General features: G+C 26.8%; 1 protein-coding gene across 3 annotated transcripts in view; it reads left to right on the top strand.

Annotated features, from left to right (window-relative positions):
• Positions 1 to 24629, top strand: part of LOC148227970 (agrin-like) — a 196439-nt gene that overhangs the window by 121267 nt on the left and 50543 nt on the right. For 2 of the 3 annotated variants that reach the window (XM_088200001.1, XM_088200002.1), the window contains one exon: positions 20187 to 20423. In XM_088200001.1, coding sequence (XP_088056127.1) covers positions 20187 to 20423 — 237 coding nt within the window. Of the gene's footprint in view, positions 1 to 4073; positions 4190 to 19801; positions 19943 to 20186; positions 20424 to 24629 lie in introns of those variants that run through there. The other variant, XM_088200003.1, reaches the window with a different exon arrangement.

The following is a 24629-nucleotide window of genomic DNA, read 5'->3' as shown; positions in this document are numbered from 1 at the left end:
ATATATATATATATATATATATATATATATATATAAATATATAGGCGAATTGATGGCGAAAAATATTATGGTTCATTATCATGAATTAAATAATAATAATTTTGATTAGGATATTTTCATATACGTTACATTTATAAACGTGTGAATATGTAATGTATTTAAAGTACTAACAGTATAAAACGTAAATGAAGCTACTAATGGATATGCGCTAGCTAGTAGTTACATAATTCAACAATTTAACTCGGATAGGTTTAACTTTTAGTTCAGTTAGCATAAAAATCTTTAAATCTATTTATATAAACTGGGAACCTTATAATTTCGAGTTTATACACATGCAATTAAATTGCTAACACAATATATGTATGTGTGTTTAGTTAAAAAGTATTATATCTATATGTAAAATAAAATCATGACGGACAAATAATATAAAATAAAAGATTTTAATTATGCTACAAAATTTTACATAAAGTAATCATAAAAATATATGAACATACATAATAAAGAAAACTTTAAAAAGTGTTTGCTATATAGGAATAATATTACTGTGTATAGTTTGTTTGTGAGAAACATTTGGGGTCTTTGTGTTTTGTATGATATGTTCATTTGGTAAGTAATAGATTGTAATTTTTTATTAGGAATATATTAAGCTTTTTTGTATATATATATATACATTTATATAAAGACAGACAAATTACATATTTTATATGAAAATGATTAAGATAGATTTTCATTTCATGTATTTTGCTTTCAAATTTCCATTGTCACGAATAGCGTATCACTCAAAACGACATGCAAAGATTAATTATAATGTCATAATGGTATAAAATGTATTTTTTAGCCGAATTAGTCATTGACTAATATATGTGCATATATTCACATACATCATATGGTATTTATTTTAATTTATTCTTACACTTCTGTACAATTTATTATTATTTTTAAAATCTACTGAAATACTAGTCTATTATTTTTTCATTAAGCCTTTGTTCGCACTAATTTGGTAATGCTTATATTGCTCTTTTATTTTTGGGTTAGTATAAATATTCCTGTGGGTTAATTCAATGCTTTAAAATTTAGCCCGCAATTTTGCGATTGTAGAGAGCTATTTTATTGTTTATATTCAATTATTATTTTAAATGCAGCATATCTATGAGAATAAGTAGATGTTTCTGCGGAACTTAATCAGTGGAAGGTTAATTAAAGGTTAAACGACCCTCGAGGGACTAAGCGGAGATTTCAAGGAAACACTTATTAATTAAATGAAAATGAGGATAAAAGTTTTTCGTTAATAATATAGTAAAAAGTTTTGGAGCGACTAGATCAATTAGTACCAAAAAGCTTTTGTCTACAAAATTTGTATTAAAGGGTAATATTTTTCTAAAAATTTTAACCGATTTTAATTAAACTTTACAGTGAGGTAATATTTTTTTAATTAAATTTAATTATGTAGTCATACATTAGTAATTGTTATAAATAGAATATACGACGAAAAAGTAACATACTAGTTTAATTAACAAATTTTTAGATTTTACGTAAAATATTGATTGAAAATTAATTAGGCTGTCTGATTAAATTGATTTGTAATTAGGGAAAAATATTTATTATTAAAAAAATATGAATAAATTGCCTGACAATTTTATACAAAATATCACTGCATAAAATTTGTAAAAGTGTCGTATAAATTGGGATAAGGGTGTGTTGGATTTTATTAAGATTGTTCTCATCAGTTTAGGAGAAAGTAAAGCATAAGCGTATTTAGGAACAAAACCTGAGGTTTGGAGAGTATAGAATTTTATTGTACAATACTCTATCATAGAACAATGTACTTTAAATATGAATTTAGAGAATTATAATTAAATACTTTTTATATTAAACCTAATTAATAAATATTTAGAAAGAAAATATAAATTTATTTTTATAAAAATATCCTAATTTGTTTGCAATATATATTTTAAGTATTAGAAACCCAAGTAGTTCAGATACCTCTATAATAATCAATAATCAATCAATCTCATAGATCTGCTTTTTAATTGGAGAAGAATTCTGAAATATTAGTAAAATTTTGCAGGGCTTTTTAGAAAATTAAACATTTATTTTCTCCATAGGATAAATACATTAAAAAAGTATATTTTACGACAAATTTAAATCAAATTGAATTATTAATCATTTTTGGTAAGAAACATTATAAAATATTTTATATGTAAAGAAGATTAATTATAAAGAGTAGTAAAATATCATTCGACTGTTGTGTTATTCAAAACTTTGTCAAAAGAGCTTTTAAGCTCTCAACTTTTTTACAATAATAGTATTCAACTCAACACAAGTTTTAAAGTAGTCGATTTAAATTTCGTTAAATGTGCAATGCAAAATACCAAGGTAAATACATGTAAGCCAACATGTACGTATTTATTTTTTAATTAATCTCTGAATAATTCATTTTAACACAAATACTAAGTATTATAAGCTGGTAATTTAAAAAATCTGATTGTGATTTATATTTTTAGAATACATAAATTTTTCTTAGGTTCTGGTTTCAAAACAAAAATTATGAGTAAAGCCATTGATAGATTTTTCGGGCTGTTAGTTTGTTTTTGCACTCTGTATCTATTGTTAGTAGTGGTTAGTAGTGGTTTCTTGCACTCTGTATTTATTGTTAGTTTTTGTCTGATAGTCTGTTTCAAGCACTCAGTATTTATTGTTGGTAGTGGCATTTTTACTAAAGGAAAATATTAATAAGTCTTAGTCTTTACATATTGCTTAAAGGCTTTTAATTATCCAAACATCAAGTCTATACTTTTGCCAAAACCTTGTCATTAAGTTCAGTTTGTTTTTCTTATCAGAGATATGAAAAGAAAAATAAAGTAGTGTAAAAAAATATAAATTTGTTTCTACTTATGATCATTGAGCTAAGGAAAGTTTTCCAGATACTTATTTTCGAGCAATACCTTAATTTCTAAAAAGTACACAAATTATTTAAGCTATATTTGCATTTAACACATATAAGTGTTGATGTTGAAGTGGGGCTGGCTAGTTGCACAGTTAACGCCAAGTGCATTTAATTTTTTTTTATTTATACAAAAGGTCTGACAAAAAAAAGGCCATATTAAAAACCACAATTGCGTAATTAAACAGATCCTCAATATCACGCTTGTTAAACTCTCATAATGACCATAAAAACTACCTTTTTGTGCATAAAAGATGCAAGACCAATGCGTCTATAAATTTGAAACCAATATTGCGATATAACCCGTTGCATAAACGACCTATTTAATGTATTTATCTTGCAAATTTACCATATGTAAAGAAAAACATATTTTATGGTTAAATATATTTACAAGCATAAAATTGATTTCTGCATTTTTGTGATTTATTTGATTATATTTGATATTTTGACCGCAAAGTCAAACCCTTTTGGCTTTCAAACCTTAAATTTTAATGCCTTATTGAATCATAAAATATGCTGAAAAAAGACGCTTATTTGAGTCATCGGCCTGTAACGTATTATAATCCGTGTACGCTCATATGTTATACACGTTTTTATTATATCAGATTTTATAAATAATTAAATTTTGTACCTCCCGCGTTTCACGCCAAAACCTTGAGGTATTATACTTGAGGTAGTATACGTATACGAGAAACAAAAATCCCTTAACAATTATTTTTCACGTAAATTCTAAGAAAGAACGCTTTGCAAGAGCCGCGGTATGTCAAGTTTTCCGACACACGCCCACCCCCTACATACACCCCCACACCATGTTTACAAATTTAGCCCGTCCAAGCCAAAGGGTTGACATTTTTGGTCGCGTGCAGGTAGTATATACATATACCCTCCGTTGTTTTTTCCTCGCGGCACGTGAACGTCGTCTGCGTCGTCGTCGTGTGTCGGTGTATGTGTGTCGGCAAGTTTCACGATCACGAATCCGGCTTCAGTTTTGGTTTACCTGCGCCGTCGAGCGGAGTCGGCTCGGCTCGGGCCACCCCCACCACCGCTACCGGTCACCCCCCACCACCTCGCCGTCGTGTTTTCATTTCGACCATTTGTATGTCTATTATTGTTTTACTTGCGGCATACTCGCGACCGCGCCAACGCGAAAAACTCTCTGACCGAGTAAAACGTAAGCCAGTACACAAGTAATAATAATAATATTAATAAAAATAATAATACTAGTGAAAAGTGAGTGCGTTTAGGGTAAGTGCGTTGCACGTGAGTGCGCCGCTTTGACGTTTCGGCAGCATGACATAACCTCATGCTCGTGTATGTGCAACAGTGTTTGAATAACAAACAATTTGTTTTGTTTTGGTTCTTACTGTAACTTATATTTTTGAATATTTTGAATATTTAATTTTTATTTTCAAATAATAAATTTAAAAACACCGTCTGATAATAAATTAAATGGGCCGAATTCCTGTGTTTTTTACAGCATATTTTTATAATTTAACAAAGAACATACTTTATCTTTAATATATTTTTTTTCTAATTAATCTAGGATTTTGAAATTGATATTACTAGACATGTACCTTATGATCTTGAAAATAATAAGTAATTAATAAATAATTGTAATTAGTAGTACATACTTATATATAAATGCGGTCGCAACGCAACTAAGAAGTTATATGAATTGATCTCTAGTTTTTTTGTGCAAAATGGTCTATATGCAGAGTAAGATAAGTTATATTTTACAAGCAGATTTATTTTTAAATTATATAATATAATTACCTTAACTATATTGTTGGTTCAGTTAAATGTGATTAACGCCATGTTACTAGCTTAAATTATAATTATTATTCATGAATTCAATTTTTTTTCTACTGTAGTAAATTTGAATAATCGATTTATTAGAAAAAATCAATGATATAAGTTTTAAATATTAATAATGTTTCGGTGTTTTGATTAAACTCTATTCCGATATTTTCTTACACGCTACAACAAATAAGCGATAATTAAAGAACATTTTTAATAGTATATTAACTATACAGGATTATCGGCACGTCGACTGAGATTCTCAACTATTGATGAAACACAAGATACAGTGTGTATAATTGAGTTACAGATTGATTGGTTTGTAACTTTGCTCCGGCACAATTGAATCAGATCGAAAATTGAACGCTCCTCCTTCTTCTTCCCCACTGTGTTTTGATGGGATGTATAATTGGATTTGTTTTCGGGTTGATTTTTTCTGATTAAATTCTATTGAAAAGGTTATTTTACAAAATAAAATCAAACATCCAGAGGGCGAAATATTGATTAAATATTTTCGGAGTTTGAAAATTGCTTTTATTTTTAATATACAATACAAATTGTAAATCTAACGTTGTAATTTTTTAAGGCAGACTTAACAATATATTTATTTTTTTATTAAAATATTAAAGGATAACTTAACACGCAAAACGAGATCTCTCACACTCTGACCAATTGACTACTCGAGAGTTGAGTTGAATCGTATTCTTTCTAATTTTACCTTAAAACATAACAGGCGTAAACCTTATATGTTTTAATGTGTGTAACAATAAGTTGTAACAAGTAACCTAATCTAGAAAGTCAATCATCTTGAAATATTATTATCAAAACACATTTTTCTAATACGTTTCAACTGAGTTTAAATCAATACAATACACTTACAATTAGGTAGTATGATTAAAGCTAATTTATCTGTATGATTTTTTTTGTAATCAAATATACTTAGATTGTACTGAAGCACATCACGCATTATCATTCTATCTTGCGGATATTTGCTTCATAACACGCTCATGCGTTTCTATAAACTTAAACATTTTTGGTATCAGTGCATATTTTTTTTCATTATATTATTATTTTTCTGAAATTTAGAAATATATTAATATAACAATATTTAGATCTAAAATTAGAAGTTAATAGATTGAAAGATCTAAAATTAAAAAAAAAAATATTTATTATAAAAAAATAGCTAACTGATTTTGCTGATTTTTTAGCAATTTAATTCAAGTTTTTTAATAATTTAATTTCAATTATATTTAATAATTTATTCCCAGCTCAGCGTAATAAAGTGTTGTTCCATTTGAAACAGCTTATAAGAACATGATTCTAGTTAAGACTTAATGTTTTTAAGTTGATATTGTAATGTTTAATATTTTATGATATACTTATTTATTATAAGTATGTGAATAATAAGCATTTTGTAACTGTATACCTAACATTAATTAAAATTGGTAATTTTAAGAATAAAATAAATTTAATCAAAATAGTATTTTTTCCAAGTACAGTAGATTTTTTTATGTTTTTTTTTTTTGTAAAGAATTAAACTTGTGACCAAAACTATGAACATTAAATTTAGTGTAATAATTTTATACTTGAGTATCATATACAATCTTAAAAATAAAACAATTATTTTATCAGCAAAACTAGTCTAGATGAACTGAATTTTTTTTAAAATATGTTTTAAAAACGATATCTCACTGGATAAAGTCTTAACAATAAATATATACATATAGTTCAAACTTCACTATTTTCACTTTGTGGTAAAAAAATGTTGTTTGAATAAATAAATCAATCAAAAATAAAATATTATGATTTTTATAACAATTATAATTTTTAATTTTGTACTTAAAAAATATTTTAAGCCAAATACAATGTCATATTTTATTTTATTAAATTATTAAAAAAATAAAAAGATAAATACTATCTTTGTGGCGAAAATAATTTTGAATACAAAAAAAATGTTTTTGTTTACATCTAATTATAAATAAATTATTTTTAGATTATTATATCCAGGGCATTTTATATTTTGACAAAAAAATTTTTCACTTATTTGTGCCGATTAGGAAATTTTAGCATATTATCGCTTTTGATTTTCTTCAAAATTATTTTTTGATTTGTTGCATTATGACTTTTAGCATAATATAAATTCGTATTAACTTTATAAATGTCGCTTATAATAGTTATTTTAGAGTTTAATATAAAAATTTTAACAATTAATCCTGTATCTAAAAAAAAACATTAAAAAATATGTAGTATAAAAATCAAAAGCAAGTGACAAAATTTTTAATAATATATTACTAAATTTTTTTTTTATTTCGTAATATGATTTTTATGTAATATTAAAAAATAAATCATAGAACAATAATAACATATGTATGTACTACAATTTCACAAGCAAAAGTTTCACACGACATAACTACGCTTTTAGCAATATCTGGACAAGCTTTTGCATACAAAGCAAAATATCCATAACTCGATTATACACACTGTTTCCTGTATCGTCGATAATTCCGGATTCGTTCGAGATTCTTGAATAGGCAACCCCGGATTATTAATAACCGACCTTCGCGGCTCATTGATTTTTGTTGTCGAAAAGCGACCGCCGGCATGACATAACATGCGGTCCAGCCACAATAACACAGGGACGGACTCGGTCGAGAAGGCTCGAACCGCGGCCAAACAGGCGGATCGATCCGCGCTTAATGCAATCGTAGCACGAATCGGAAACGACTTTCCAACTATACAACTATGTGTGCATGTATTTGAGTAACATATATTATCAATGTCTGAAATGGTAAATTGCATACATGGTATTTATAATAAAAAATGCGTAGCATCTAATCAGTTTAGTTGCATTTACAATTTTAAATTATAAATTCTATGTACAATTCAATGGGTTAATAGTAGCGTAGCGCGTAACGTAAAGTAAAATAGTTTCATTATTATTATAAGCAATATGAATTATTGGTGGAGAAGGACCCGACAGTCGTCGCGCTCCCGTCGTGGTCCACCCAATAATAAATGTTGCCCTTCCCGCTATCACGTGAGTGTGATCAGAGTGCGCCTAAATTGTTGCCAAATAAATCGCGCCTCATAGCTCAATAAATACACTATTAAAGCCCTGGTGTTGAACAAAAATAAATATCTGCTCTTATCGATGACTCCAGATTTACTGTCCCAGGGCGTGGGCCAAAAGAGATTTTTCCGGAAGAACTCTAAGGAACGTATGATTCATTAATGATAAGCTCTTTCTATCTTTCTCGAAAAGGATTGTATGAAAATGGTTCCTAGAAACGTAGGTTATTACTTAAGGGTGGCAAACGAACGCCACACTACTAATTTATATAATATATCATTTCTTAGCTACAAGCTTACAATTAATAAATTAATACTTAATATTACATATTTTTATTATAATGATTATGATATACAAATACTCTGTTTTAATGTTTTTAAATAAAAAAAGTAATTACTTAAAAATGCTTATAAGGAATATATTGTATATATTTATTTATTTAAATTAAGAATATCGTGACCTTTTAAGTACTTCCATTGCATCACAATAATATGAAAAAAAAATACTTATTTTCGTTGCATTAAAACATTAATCTTATGTATTTATAGTTCTTTCGATATAGAACGAATTGAAAAAAATATAAAATTGTAATCTCTAATATAAATTTAGCACTGAAAAACAATATCTTAAAAATATTTATATAATTATAATTAACTCATTTTTTTAAAATGAATATATGTGTAATTAAACACAATGATTATAGATAAATAAACTGTCTGATTTTAATCTGCACTTAACCGTAAACTATTTAATCTTTTTTTAACATTTTTTTCGTAGTCTTACATATGAGTAATTAAAAACCCATATAAATAAATATTATACTTTTTGGTTTCAAATATTCCCATTTGTAATTTTTTGTTAATTCTAATCTTATAAAAAAATAGCGTAATATTTTGTATCAACAAATTACTAACTTATTCAATGATAATCTATATTTTTCATTACTTAATATTTTTGCATACACATAATAAGCTGACAAAAATGGCTACTAATTTGTATCAAACAAGAATATGCTGTTTTAAAATTTATATTTTAATCTTTTAAAAACAAACGTGATGATCTGGCAAATTTATCAAAATTTAATCAAGGGATTTATTATAAAAAAAATCTGCAATTTATTTTCAATGGGGCAAAAACAAGATAAGTTTTTAGAATACAAATACAAATTTTTGCTCAAATGCCAAACAAAACATCACAGTCTTAATAAATAATTGTAATTCTTAAAAAAATTTATTGAATAATTAAAATATATATATATAGTTAAAGCAATATTACAAAATTTAAATTAAAAACTTTTTAAATTATCAATAATTATTTGAATAAATATCTCTTATTTTTATTTATTGCCCTTGTCTTTTGTCATTCTTAATTGTTACTTAATTTTTGTTTTAAATTTTCTCTAAATTTATTATGTTTTATATAAGTACAATAAGTCTTAACATAGAATCTTAAATTTCAAACTTATTTGCACAAAATCCACATTAGAAATAATTTAATTAATAAATGGTTTTATTTTTAAGAATTGATTTTAATATGTTCAATCCTCACCTATTACTAATTTATTCTAGTAGTTATCTAAATTAGCTAATTATTTTTATAAAATATCTCTCTAAAACCCGTTTTCAAATTTATTTTAATTTTTTGTGATACTAAAATAAATTTTTAAGTTAAATAACAAAAATTAGCTATGATTTGTTTATTTCAATAAATAACTAATAAAACTAAATCGAGTTTGTAAATATTTTTTTATGCAATGAGTTACAGTAGCTTAATTTTAGAGAACTTTTATGTAAATATATATACAACCTAATAAGGTTTTAATTATTTTACGATTTTGAGCATTGAGATTGTAAAATATTTAGTATAACTCATACAAATATGATCGATTAGATTTTAAATTAAATTCCAGATAGGAAAGTAAATAAAAATACATATATTCATATAGGATTTGAACCTAGATCTTTCGGATATTAGTCACTGACTAGACTATAAAATCACAATTAAATTAATTCAAGCTTATTTGTGAAATATATACTCATTGCAAACATTATTACAATCTTATGTAAACACATATATTTGTGTTTCACTATATCATAAATATATTGTTCAGTGTATGTGATTTTATAACTGTCTAAAAAAATTATATTTCTATTAAAAATATGGTTTTGCGAGCAATTATAATATTATTTGTATTGTACAAAAGGCTTATACTAATAAATGATAGAGTTTTAGTTTTTTAATATTATAAAATATATATTTAAAAGCTTTTCTTCATTTCGAAATATATCTTATTTATATTAATGACTAATTAAGCAATCTTATAAAGCTTAGTTATATCGTCATTAATACAACATTATAATTAAGTGAAACTTTATTAGAATTTAATTAATTTATCCTCTTGTTTTATATATATGTACATATATATGTGTTTATGTACGAGCACAGATAAGGGTTACTTCACACTAGAAGTGTGGGATTTCCCCTTAATTGAAATCCACCCCTTGTAAGGGCGAATTAAGTGAAAGCTTGGGCCGTAGAAAAGTTTTACTTTCTGAATAAAAATATTTTATACATACATATGTATTGAATAATGTTAATAATAGTATAATATACTATACACAAATAATGTTTAAACATTAAACACTATTGTGAAATTACATTTAGGTATGTGATTTTTTTGTTCGTAATGGAAATTTTAATAAAAAGATCACATACAAGAAACAGTTGGCTTTGACTAAATTTTAGATACGTCATAAATGCTGACCCAAATAAAAAGCATAAATATAGTAATCAATCATTCAGTGAGACATCTAAGTCACATAGGTCAGGTACCTAAAACTTAAAAGGTACGACAATGAGGATACTTATGAATGATCATATGAAAATATACTAATGTTTCAATATTTTTTTTATAGATAACAATAATAATTTTGATTGTAAATAAAACAGTAGTTAGTCCTAAATTAAATTTACATGAAAAAATATTTAGTTATCAAGTGTAGTTCCATGTAGTTTATAAAAACAGGAAATAATTTGCGATTGTTCTAATTTAAAAAGAAAAAAAATTTTGCATTACTGTAAAAATCTGTAAAGCTATAAAATAAATATGTCAAAACTTTTCCAGTAACATATAAATGTTTGTATAAAGTAAACATTATATTATAATACATAGACAAAACTATATTTTATATTGTATATATTAAGTAGGTTCGATAAACTAAATGTGTGTTTTATTTTTATCATATCATCATGCGTGTATAAAATGACTGTTTTATTATGATGTCATGTCGCGAAAGGGTCGTTATTTTATATTTACGATTTTATTGTGTTTGAAATGCGGTATTTTTATAGAATAAAAAAGCTCCGATATGGCATCGAGTACTATTCGAATTATTAAAATTATCACAAAAGCTTTCGCGGGTGCAGGTGGGGATTTCGTGTACAGGTATTTCGCTATGTAATGTTATCGTTTCCAAGGCAATTTTTGAGCTTTCAATTACGCCGTAGGGTGTCGGAAAAAAATGTCTGAAAAAAAAGCCGCGAGAAAATATTTAAAAGCTCGCGACGGAGCATAATTGAGCTTCGGGTGTGGGGTTGTTTGGGGGTCGGTCGGAGCTTTTGTCGAAACGGCGTTCGTTTCGTTTTTATTGTTTGCTCAATAAAAGTGGAGAGGCAAAAAAGAAGAAAAAAGAAAAAAAAAACTCAGGGTAGTTACCCCCGCGGTTCACCAGATGCTCCCGCTTTTGGTTTACTGCCGTGAAATATGCAGCGTACGAAGACAGAAGATACGGTCTTCGGTTTTGAATGCGGCCATTGTTGTCATAAAGAGACTATCTGTGTGACGACACAGTTTGTGCTCAAGGAGGCTTGCTTTTGAATACGAGAAGAGTGGCGCGCTAGATTAAGACTACGCTCTGAGTAAACTTTAAGTTTCATATAAATTAATGTACCTCTGTGCTTCAATAAAAAAAAGTATAATAACACTAAATTAGTTATCATTTTATTAATATTGTATAATATTTCTTTAACATTAAATATTATTATTTAAATTTTAGAAAATTTACTTTAAGACATTGTGGTATCACTATGCTAGATATGTATATTTTTGATGTTTTTACCTAGACAGTATTGATCAGATAAAAACATTTTTTATGACTAATTTGCTACTTTTATGTAGCTACGTTTTTCTAGTTTTATTTAACTAGTTTTAGTTATCTAATGCTTTTGATGCTCTCAGAAAAATGATTTCTTTATCGTCTCTGAGCTATTTTCAGTTAATAAGTCTGATTTAGTGAGAGAAATATTTCTTATTATCTTCTATTCTAGCGATTATTCTATGGACTTTAAATATATAATGGACGGCTTTAGGATATTCTTGAATTGCCTCGATTTTTTTTATGCTGCTTAGTTTTTTTTTTGAACAAAGTTTTCAAACAAAGTTTTTAAACAAATAAGTTTTTAAACAAAGCTTTTCTAAGTTTTATGTTGGTTATTTTGTAACTAGTAGTTTTTTTATATTTAGTTTAGACCTAATATTAAACTTAATTATTTTAAGACCGATTTAGTTGATATGAGTATTATTTTTCTAAAATATTTTTTATACTATATTTTTTTTGTACAAAAATATTTAATTAATTTTGCCTATCTACTTCACGGTTTTGTAAAAAAATATAATGTGATTGTTTCGAATAATTTTTGACCTGATTTTTTGATTATTAAAATCAGTCTTCTTTAATGTCTTCAGTCATTCTGTAAACTTATTCAATATTATTACAAATTAGTGAATTAATATATTTTTTTGTGTTTTAAATTGTTGAGGATAATACAATTAAATATATTTTTAAAAAAAATAAGGGAAAATTATATTAATTATTTTTTATTCTGCAAAAATAATTTTCCTAATTAGTCAGCAATCCTTTTTTCTGTTTCGGTTATTTATTATTGATTAATATTTTCTATTAATGAGAAGTTTTCTGTTGTGATAACATTTTTATTGTTAGTCTTATACTGTAGATAATAAATATTATATCATCGTCTTTGATTAACTAAATAAAATATTTTACATCTTTCTTATATTTACTTTCAATTAACCGATATGTTAAGGTTAGTTAAGGCAAAATCAACACCCAATACGTATTTTCCCATACTCGTACAACTAAATTTTCCGATTTGAATGGTGACAATACAGACACTATCCCATGCGTTTATTTGACCTTTAATATTAAAATAATCCATCTTAAAAATATTTAATAATTATGAACAATTGTTACCAAGATTTGCGCGGAGATAAATTTAAAAGTCTTATTCTTGTCGAAATAAAACATCTTAATCGTAAATTAAAATTTATTTCTTAATGAAATTTTCAAGCAGTTTTATAACTTTTTTATTATTGGTATATTATGAATATACCAATAATATCAGCGTTATTTACTATAAAGTCTCTGAAGTTTTTTATACGAAGGTGTACTATGTATTATTTTCAACATTTCCAGAAAAAAAAAAATTTTGCCTATTAAAAAAATGTAACTTGATACTATTCTTTAGTAAAATAAACCGAAATATTAAAAAAACGCATTAAATCAAAACTGTGAGCTGTTGTATAAATATTGTCCTAATTTTTCCTGCAATAAGATGAAAAAAAATATTTTTGCCTTTGAGTAGACAATTTTTTTTTTATAAAAGTTATTGAAAATCTTTGTTATGTATTTGAAATTTTTTTGCAAAGTCAATATTTTTTAAAATTAATATATCACTTTTATACACAATTTAGAAAAACGACTTATTTTAACTTCCTTGAAAAATATGATTTAGCAAAGCAAAATAACTGTTTAATAAATACTCTTAAAATATGCTTGAAAGCGTATTTTTTATTAATATAGCATACATACTTATAAATAAATTATTAAATTTAAAACTGTCAGTGTGTAGACATGCTTATCTTTATAAAATTATAAAGGGACTAAATTAATTTTATTTAGGTGCTCCTTAAGTAAATAACTTTGATATTTAAAGGAGAAGTATCCATTTCTTGTTACAAATATCTTAGGAATTTTCTTTGTATCGTTGGAGATATTTCATCGTACTATATTTCTATATTAAGATATCTAAAACAGTTACATTTAATTTAAAACACAGAAATACCTTTAATGTTTTGTATTAAATCAATTAAAATTTAAGTACTAATTTAGCGATTTTAAATTAAAATAGTAATGTATTTAATATAATGTTAATTTATTATTAGCTTTTAAAAAGAGGAATATAATACACCCGGAAGAAGAGAGCGATCATTTAAAATTAAATTCACTGTTGATAAAGTGAAAACAATGGGTCACATTAACCCGAAATTACATTTATTTATTTTTAACCGCATAATAGGGTTAATTTATGTTTTTGCCCTAAACGTTTAAATGAAAAATATTTTTTACTTCGTTAACACTTCGAAACAAAGAATTAATCGTTGCAATTAATTTCACGTTAAAAAATAACACGATTAAAAATCGCCGACGAAACTTTAGAAATTTTAATTAAACTTTTTTCCTTTTCTTTGTTGCTGCTAACTTCCGTAGAGCAAAATAAATTTTTGCACGCCATTTTACAATGTCAATTTCTGACGTCTCGTTCGAGTAACAAGAGCGATGTCGTTTTTTCCCCTTGTTGTTGTTGTTGGTTGTTCGCCGCTCAAATCCCTTTTTTCCACCGGTAAAATTCTGAAAGGGATTTGCGGTCTAGCCGTAACCTTTGATGTCTAAGTATTTATGTAAGGGTCTTGGCTCGTGAACGATTTTCACGAAAAAGGGATGTGCGTGACCAAGCGGGCGACTTTTTTCTTTCAGTCACGCGTGTTTCTAGAAAGCTTAGACCTTATTATAGGTGCACGTATTTTGTGATATATTTTGTGTGTAATCCAAAGAAAAGGAAAATAGATCAATTATGATATTATATATAATAACACAAACATTTTTATTACATATTATTTTTTTATTTTTATCAAACATTTTGATTAAATAAAATATTGATACAATAAAATTTGTTCCTTAAAAAAAAATCAATAAACAGTAATTTATTAGGACATTTCATATAAAATAGCAAATATTTTTTTTGGGAGATAAATAATGCTATTCTTTTTTATCGTCAGATGAATTTATTAAATCACTTAATAATTGCATTTTGTATTTTAAAGAAATAAGTCAAAATGTTTTAAAAAGTCTGTAAGGGAAAAGTAATATTTTTAAACTTATTTAAAACATGTTTAATTTAACAGTAATTAGTGTATTATAAAGTTAAGCAATATCGCTTTAAATCGGTTCATAGCATCGGATGTTTTTATTTTCTGTAAATTATTATTATGTTATATTTATCTTGGTAGCAAACGTTCATAAAGATTTTAGGATCTAAGTCGGTTTCAGAGCAGTTTAATCACTATTCTATTCGCATATTTTTCTTGTTGATAATTAATTTTTAGCTGCAAATAATTAAACTTCAAAAGTTACTGTTTTTGCCTTTCAGTCATTTCGTGCGGTACCTATTTGCTTTGCATTTTTTTATTACATCTAGATGTTGTAAAACGGTTGCAGAAGAAAAGTCTGCTGCAAGTGTAGTAAAATTATTTGCTAATCAACTTAAACAAATTTATTATTGCTAGTACGAAATTTCTCAAACCAACGGCTAATAGTTATTTGACCAACAGTGCCCTTGCCAAATTAAAAATATATATTTCTCGTAACCTGCACCACTTATAATTTAAATTCGTATACAAAATCATGCTTTTTTATATTTATATATATATATATATATACATAAATCTATATTCCATTATTACCCTCGTAAGGAAAAACTGCTAAACGTTTACGTTGTAGTACATTCTCTAGTTGAACTTATTTTGTAAAGACTGAATGGCCAACAAAAGCATTTTAAAATCTGTTTTTATAACATAATATTATATATTATTTTTTTAAGAATCCCTAATCAATGTTTTTTATTTTAAGAATTTGTCAGAATAACTACGTAGCAATTTAGTAAATTTTTTTTAAATTATCTTAGGCAAATTAAGTCACATAATAAATAATAAATACGTTGGATATGTTTGCTATATATTATTTTTTATTTTTATTATAAATAAAAAATAAACTAATTTTATTTGACTGAAAAAAACTGACAATAAAAAAATGCGTAAATGCTTTTTTAAAACAATATATACAAAGAACAAAAACATAATGGTGACCTTGCCATTTTTTGTGATAAAAATAACAGTTTTATTATTTTCGCGATGTTTGGCTAATGAAATATTTACATTTTCTCTCGGGAAAATATAAGCTTGTATGTAAAATATTCTCAAAGGTTTTGTTGTTCAAAATCACATTTGCAACTTATAAGTATAATGTTAAGGACTGCTGTGTTTGTATGCTTAGTAATAATAATATTATTATTATTATTAACCCAAAATAAATAAATTATTAAATGCTCTTTTAGTCCCATTTTAAAAAAAAATTATATAGATATAAAAAAAAATATTTTTAAAACATACTGTATTGTAGATGTGTTTGAAAGTTTGTTATTTATTTAATTTGGTTTTATTTTTAATAATTATATTCTAATTAAATATTAATTTTTGTAATGAGCTCAAAATTAATAGTTTCTGTTAATTTTTTTTAATTTATGTTTTAAAACTATAACCAAAAATTGGTAGTTGCTAAGGCAAACAAAAATAACATTTTAATATCCCTTAGGCTTAAATTTAATTAAGTAACCACAACATAATCGAATTTTAGAGTGCGTCTTAATGCGGCAGAGAGCAGAAAACGTCGTTACGCAAAGTTACATCTGAAAGTTTCTGAAACGCCCTCGACTCGCAACTACAAAGACACAAAGTTTACCCTTAACCAACTTACGTGTACTTATCAATTAATGGGTGTCAGTCAGCGAAAAGTTGTTCAGCAGAATGATGGCGCACGTCACAAAACGTTAAACCATCACATTTTACCAGAACGCTTCGTTCGCGTGTGTATGGAGAAAGTTTTACATTTTTTCATCGGTGGATAGGACGTCAGACGGAAAAAGCTCGTTTATCTCTAAGTGCCACAAGTAAACAAAAGCTCTCTCGTTCATGAATGTTTGAGTGAGTGTTGGCTGTTTTTACCGGCTCCGGAAATGTTTACTGGGAATTTCTAATCACGTATGTGTATACGCTAGACACTAAAGTAATAAAAATAGCAGCATCGAAGAAAACGGATACTTATAAATAGATTACTTTTATATCTGGCTTTGCCAGCGCTTTTTTCGAATAGATCTTTTTAATATTAAGTTATTTTAAGCATTAATATGCTGAAGTTTTCGATTGCTTTTTTATAAGATTTGATTTTTTATAAGAGTATATATGTATGTACATAACGAATCGATTTAATAAATAAGATTACAACAGGTACTTAGGATACCGAATATGCTTTTAAGTCATCTTATTTATATTTCTATAAGATGAAAAAAAAAAAAAATACGTGCCAGTCATAACTCAATAAAAACATTATCCTGCAAAATGAAATAATAATTACTATACTTTTCAATGTGCCAATAGCGTCACATAACCATAAAGAGATACATATACAAGTAGTGTCAGAAAAATAATTATTCTGTACTCTTAAATAATTAAAATCTAACAATATATTACTGTGCATTTTTGTGTCTGCATTTTATATACATGGCCAAACCAAATAGATTTTTTTCTAGCCCATTTTTTACTACCGTAAACTGAGGATGTGGTATTGTGTCATTTTTTAAACTGATTAATATTGGAATGCATTTTAAGCAAAAACTTCAATGGCCTGTTAGGTTTTTTGCTTGCAATTTCAATCCGCATATTGTCACACACGGTCTGTACCGATAGATCGGCTGGTTTATGACTTAAAAGCGAAATATTTATTTTCTCACTCTTAGTACGTCATTTTGACTAAAATATTTCATTGTCTTATATTTTTCGTTGTTAGTTATAGATTTTAAGTGTAATTAAATAGATAAGCCTGACGATATCTAAATATGTTAATATATTGTAGTATTGCATTAAACAATGATACCACATTTACTGGCATAAGGTTTCTTAAAAGTTATATGGAACTATAAAAGTAAGCACTGGTACAGTTTTTAAAATTTATACTATTATTACATTTATTATTAAGTTATGATTCAGATAAAGAGTTTGCGGACTTGGTATATACATTAAATAAATATTTGAAATTGGGTTAGGTTAGGTTAGGTTAGGTTTAAGTTGGGGTGTGCTATGTTTGGTTAGTTATATGATTTATTATATAATAAAAAATCAACCTTTGTATTAATGTAGTCGCTAGCTCAATTAGCCACAACTAATAAGCAATAATCTTTTGTAACATCACATTACAGAATTAATCGCAAAATATATTTTTATCTGATGTGTTATTTAATGCAAATATAAATCATAAAGTAACTAAGCACATAAAATAAATGTCCATTTGCTCCAAAACTACCCCATAGGCACACTTTGATACATACTCCGGCGCACTCCAATCTTCGTAATCTACAAAGCTGGATTTCGCCGCTGCGATACAATATACAATATATTAAATTTGCTTTATTCCATTCTCCGCGATGAAACGGCAATTCCTCGGCAAATAGAGGATTTATTTATTCAAAAGAACAATACATACATACGCAGAGAGCGAGACGGGTTTCGGGAAAGGGGAGAAGCTGGAGGAGCTTTCGCGGGCTTCTTAGCCTGAATTGAACAAACAGCCGCTTTCCGTGTGACCCCATCAAAACAGAAAAATATGAAAAGGTTTTTTTTAACTAGAATACGCGACGTTTTCTTGCCAGTTTTTTCGCGATTTTTCAATTTTTTACAGCCCCCAGTTTTAATCCGGGAGCTTCTTGTGAAATGCAAATATTGGGGAGTTGCGCGCGAAATTTACCGGCAAGCACAAGTAATCACGTGGAAATTGAATTACCACGTGAGACGGTGAACGCAATATTTCCTTACGTTGCCAAAGAAACAATTGTTAAATTATCTTAAGCACGTGTTTGTCAAAATGAGACGCGAGCTCAAATCCCTTAGGAGCTTTTAATGCTGACATCTAGATGGTTATAAGTCTCACTGTCAAGAGTTCATAAAGCTTTTAAATTAATATATGATTAACTTTGATTGTTCAAATACCATTGAAAAATTAATGAGCATGATGAAAAATTAATAAGCATCGTTATAATACTTTAAACAGAATTGCTTTTATCTTTTGACATTTAGAAAAAAAAAATATATCTTATATAATTATTACTCTAAAGCGTTATCTAAGATAAACACAAGTGTCTGTTTTATAGTAATGTTACACTACGTTAATTTTTTATGATGTGTGTTTTCACATGCTTATAAACAATTAAAATATATAGTGCTGTCACTAAGATGCGTTAGTGCTCCTGTGATTTAGCTGATACTTTAAATGACGTAGGCATAGGTGTACAGGCTCTTTGATAGCCTAATCTTTTCAGTAGTAGCAGTATAAGTAATCACTGAGGGTTTTAATATACTTTATTGAGAATACATGATCAGATAAAGGTGAAGCTTTGGTAGCAGAATTTAGACGCAAAACATCCAGGTGTGTAGGATATATATATGAGGCAGACTATTTAATATTGATTTGAGTCTGGAGCCGCAACTGGCCAATGTATTACGTCCATTCTTTAAAGCGATTTAAATAATACTGTTTTGTATTGCTCTTAAAAAAATTATCCAGCAATTCTGATGCCAAAAAATTATAAAAATAAAGTAATAAAATATAATAACAAACATTAAAATAGCATTTTAAAAATATTATTTTTTAATATTTTTAGGAAAATTTTTTTCAATACAAATAAATTCAATAATGTATAAAGTTAGTATTTTATGCTATAGAACAGATTGGTGTTAAGGATATTATTATAAGTTTCTTGAGATAATAATAAATATAACAATATATTCATAAATAATTTTGGTGAAGATTCGTGATAAGAAGAACAATAAAATAAACATACATTACGATGAAGTGAATTCAATATGACTGTGGCTAGATATATTGTGTCAATAACATCAATTCTGTGCTACGTCAAAATTTGCAATGGCTGTTACGTGTTTCCTAACGGTGAGTATTAACATACACATAGCAATTTTTAATAATAATAAAACAGTTGTAAAACACCAATTTGGAATTCAACGATTCCCTAAAGAAACACTAGTTTTATGCTGTGTAAAAGGGGTAGCATCTGGTCTATCGCTTTCCCATGTAAAAGGGTTAATAAGCATCGCTTTCCAGGCAGCGACGCTCTGCCGTGATTTAATAAGTAGTGAAAAAGTTTTAACTGTTTATTTTTTTTTGCTTGTTTCAGAAATAAACGACCCTTGTAGAGACATCACTTGTGAGTTCGGAGCTAGGTGTCAGCCCTCGAGCGACGGACGAACGGCAGAATGCCGATGTCCAGAGTCTTGTCCGAGATACGGGGATCATGTGGGATCAAGACCAATATGTGCAAGCGACGGCAAGGATTACAAGGACCATTGCGAGATGAGAAAGTCGGCCTGCGACAGCAAGACAAACATCACCGTCAAGTTTATCGGAAAGTGCGGTAAGTCGTTATGTGTCAGACTATAAAATATTGCTTTTAAATATTTATTATTAAGTAAACTTAGGACATTTGCTAACTATGTTTATTACTAGTAAATAAACATATTAATAGTTAACAATAAATTTGTTCTTATAAAGTCAATAAAAAAATAATGTTTAGTTAATATCTGTCGGTATCTCGCTGATGTGAGGCACCGCAGCTTATTAGCTGATATGGGTGCCGAACGCTGAACTTAATTATTTTTTTATCGATTTACTAAAATTCAGGGTTTAGCATATACAGCTAAACCTCAATTGGCGCGATAGATAGGTTCCAAAAAATTATGAATTTGCATAAATCTAAATATAAAACACATACAAAAATGAAAGATAGGTTACATTAATAAAAAAAAATGGTAGTGTAGTAAAAATATTTTTTATTAATAATTTAAAGTAACAATATGTAATCAAAAATATCACTAAATAATTCTTTTTAATATGTACATAACTTGAAACTAGATAAGAATTTTTATATTTATTTTTGTCCCTGCTGTTCAGAATAATTATTATTATTAGTCATATACAGCAGCAGAATATTTTAAAAATTATTTGTGACTAACTGTTTGCTTTTTATATTTTTTTAAATCTATGTAAATTTCTTGATAGTGCTCACGAGCTGTTTTAAGTGCTATTTTTTCAATTAAAATGTATTTTAGATGCAAAAGATATATAATAAAAGCTGTTTTACTTTTAATTACTAAAGGTAAAAATGGTATTAAACAAATTTTAAACAATAAATTAAACGATCTGTATCCATGTGATTACTACTATGGCACTGCTGAACCGCCAAATAGTCGGTTTTTAATCAAATATATAACCTACTGGTTTCGAATACATTTGTCAATTTTTTGGGGTTTTTTTTAATTTATATTTTTATCAAAAAGTTACAATCAGTTAGCTATGGTATTATATAAATAAAAAAATAGCAAATTAAAAATTTAAATTAATATTAAAATGACTATTTATTTGAAAATTCAGATATATTTTTTTAATATTGCGAGAAAAACTATTATATATTTAATAAAACTTATTTTCACAAAAATATCTTATTTTATATTTCAAAGCTAAAGAAATATTGTAATAATTCTTATGCATGGAGGTAAATCCTTTACATAAAATATCTTATCTGCGGCTTATTTTTTGCAAAATTCAGTCGAAATCAGTTCGACAAACACGATCGATTCTTCCTAGTAGTATTCGTGTTTCCGTTTTGAATTATTCACAATACGCGGACGTCGTGGCAGGAAGCAGTACGTGAAATTGCTCTGAGTGACAGGATGGTATTGGGAAACACGCAAACTCGTAATACATCGAAATGAGAACACATTTTTGTGGCATCCGAAACATGAATAATATATCTACTAATGTTTAACATATTTCTTTTGGTTCGACGAAGGCACACGAAAAAAAAGTAAGCACATAAAACGTGTCAGTATTCCGCTTGCGTCTTATTACGTATTAATAAGAGGCAATGATTGTGAAAAATATATACAAGACAGATAGTCAATGTGTTTGGGATATAAAATATTATTTCTTTAAAAAATATTTGATAGTTCAAGGTCTTCGTATTCCTTTTTTCAAGGTGACATATTAAACATGTTGTGAATCTTCCGATTCATTCGAATCATTGTATGCAATATGCGCAAAATATTTAAGAATGTTGCTTTAAGTGCTTTGCTGAAGAAAAATATTAAAAGCAAATATTTGTTAGCTAACAGATGTTTATAAATATGTGAAGATTAATCAACTCAATATTATTTTATAGCTCGTTGCAAACATATTTTGGTGCTTCTTAAAACCATAAAGTTCTTGTTAATTATATTTTTTTATTAAGAATATAATAATTCGTTAAAAATATACGTTATTTATTAACAACATAAATTTGGCAGATATGAATTTATGTTTCTTTCTGCAGATGATTCAAAATTATTAAGATGCATATCTAATGTGGACTCTTTATCTATGAAAAGTGATTTAGATTTTTTATCGAGATGAGATTTTTTTCAACCGTCTGCTCTTTGGTGTCGGAAAAGTCCATATTTGGTCATTTTTTTTGCCATCAGATTATTTCCTTTTGATTATTTTGAACTACATTTTGGCTAGAGATCTCAGAATTACTTTTAAGAGCAAGTAAATGTCATCTCTACATTTAAACGACGTTTCAGAAAAATCTTTCAAGATGCTTTATTATGAAAAACGCGTTTTACTTTGACAATCGATTAGTTATTTGTATCTTCTTTGACACATTAGTATTCAGAATTCTTGAATCAGTATTTATATTTAAAATCTATGAATATCCAAATACATTCTCTCAAATAAAAAAGTTTAAAAATAGTTCTTGAAATACCGTTCTAAGAAGATATTAGGTTAATATCCAAGCGCTTTTCTTTAAAGTGTCACTTTTTTTTTAATATGTCGCTAAGTATTTTTTAAAAATACTTAATGGTTCTGTTGTCTATCAAATTATAGAGAAATTCCAGTTTCCAGTTTTCTTCGAAAATCACGATCGCGTCCTCATTCAACGCCAGTTAAAACTGGGATGTCTGTACTAGCTGACTTACATATGACTGTTGCAATCCGGCTCCTTTATACGCTGGTATTGCATATTGATTTACTTAATGTCAGTTATATAATATGATGTTGTATATGATTTTTTCATTTTTTTTTTTTTTTTATTTATTTATTAACGTAATTCTGCATGAGTATAAAATTACTCATTCTACGGTTACATTTTATTACAGTTTTATGTTAAATATGAAAAATAAAAACGTATACATTAGAAAGTATAATAAACATATTTAAACTCTTATCAAAATAATAAGTATAACAAATTATAAGAATGTACATACACATATACATACATTCATACATATTCATATATACATATAAATATACAAACATAAACATATACACACATTTTTTTTTTTTTTTTAAAGTTCGATGAATTTTTTTAAAAAATATTTTCTTATTTCTTTAAAGTTATTTCTAGTTGATATTGGTAAATCATTATATGTTTTAAAAGCTATATATTTTAAAGAATTTGTTCCAAACTGTCCTGAAAATGGTTGAGGGATGTTTAGATCATATGCAGATCTAATTTCATATTTATGTTGTTCTTTTCTAATTTTAAATTTAGTATTTATAGTTGATTTTCCCTCTAACATTTTTTTTGTTATCATTATTAATTTATATTTTGGAAGGATAGTTATAGGTAAAATTTTTGTTTTCATATATGTCTTTTGTGTGAGTATCAAACGGCAAATTCAATAAATTTTTTATGGCACTATTTTTAATCACCTGAAGTGATTTTATTTTAAATTTACTTGTAAACCCCCAAAAATTTTACTCGTATTATATTTTTATTTTGTATTGTAATAATATTATGTATTGTTTTTTGAAATTGGTGACGAATTGGGGTTACTTCTTAAATCACAATAAAATTATTTAAGCAAAGATTTCAGTCCGCCACCAAATCATTATTATCATTAAACGCTTTATTTTTTATCGCATATTGCCATTAAAAATTACTAATTAAATTTTTGATAAAACTAACTGTAATTTTTTCTTTGCTGTTGATCTAAAATACATGGGTATTTGACCCTGAACTCGAAACCTGTGAAGCTTACGTTAAGCGCAAACAATCGTACCATACAAAGTAAGGCAAATGCTTCTATTTTGATTTGTATAAATGTTTTCTAACTAAGAAGTTACCTTAAACCTTTAAGAGTTAAACTTATGATGCTGTACGCATAATATCATGAGATCTCTTGTAACTTAAAAATATTTTTAAAGCTTTTTATGATTTAAATTTTGTTGCACATTTTTTTATTTTTATTATACATATGATTTTGTTAATCTCACTGTAATAAAAAAAACATTACAACACACCTAATTAATTTTTTATAAATTAATTTGGCGCAGCAGCAATTCAGAGTCACGATCCTGTGTTTTTAAAAATGTATTTGCGACCCAAAAATATGTTACAACTCTACAATACTGGTTTCTCGCGCTTCATAGTTTAATTAAACCGCGTTTATTTATAATTATTCCTTAGATTGAACGTGATATACGCGCTGACTTTTTGAACAATTATCCCGCACCCAACCTGTTGAAGTATAATATCGTCTTTCCTTGTGCAGAATTTGCATAACCATCCACTTTATAATGG

The sequence above is a fragment of the Plectrocnemia conspersa genome, unplaced genomic scaffold, assembly GCF_051122295.1.
Source record: "Plectrocnemia conspersa isolate PC_06_02 unplaced genomic scaffold, ASM5112229v1 ptg000012l, whole genome shotgun sequence".
Lineage (NCBI taxonomy): Eukaryota > Metazoa > Arthropoda > Insecta > Trichoptera > Polycentropodidae > Plectrocnemia > Plectrocnemia conspersa.
This window is presented reverse-complemented; position numbering and strand designations above follow the sequence as displayed.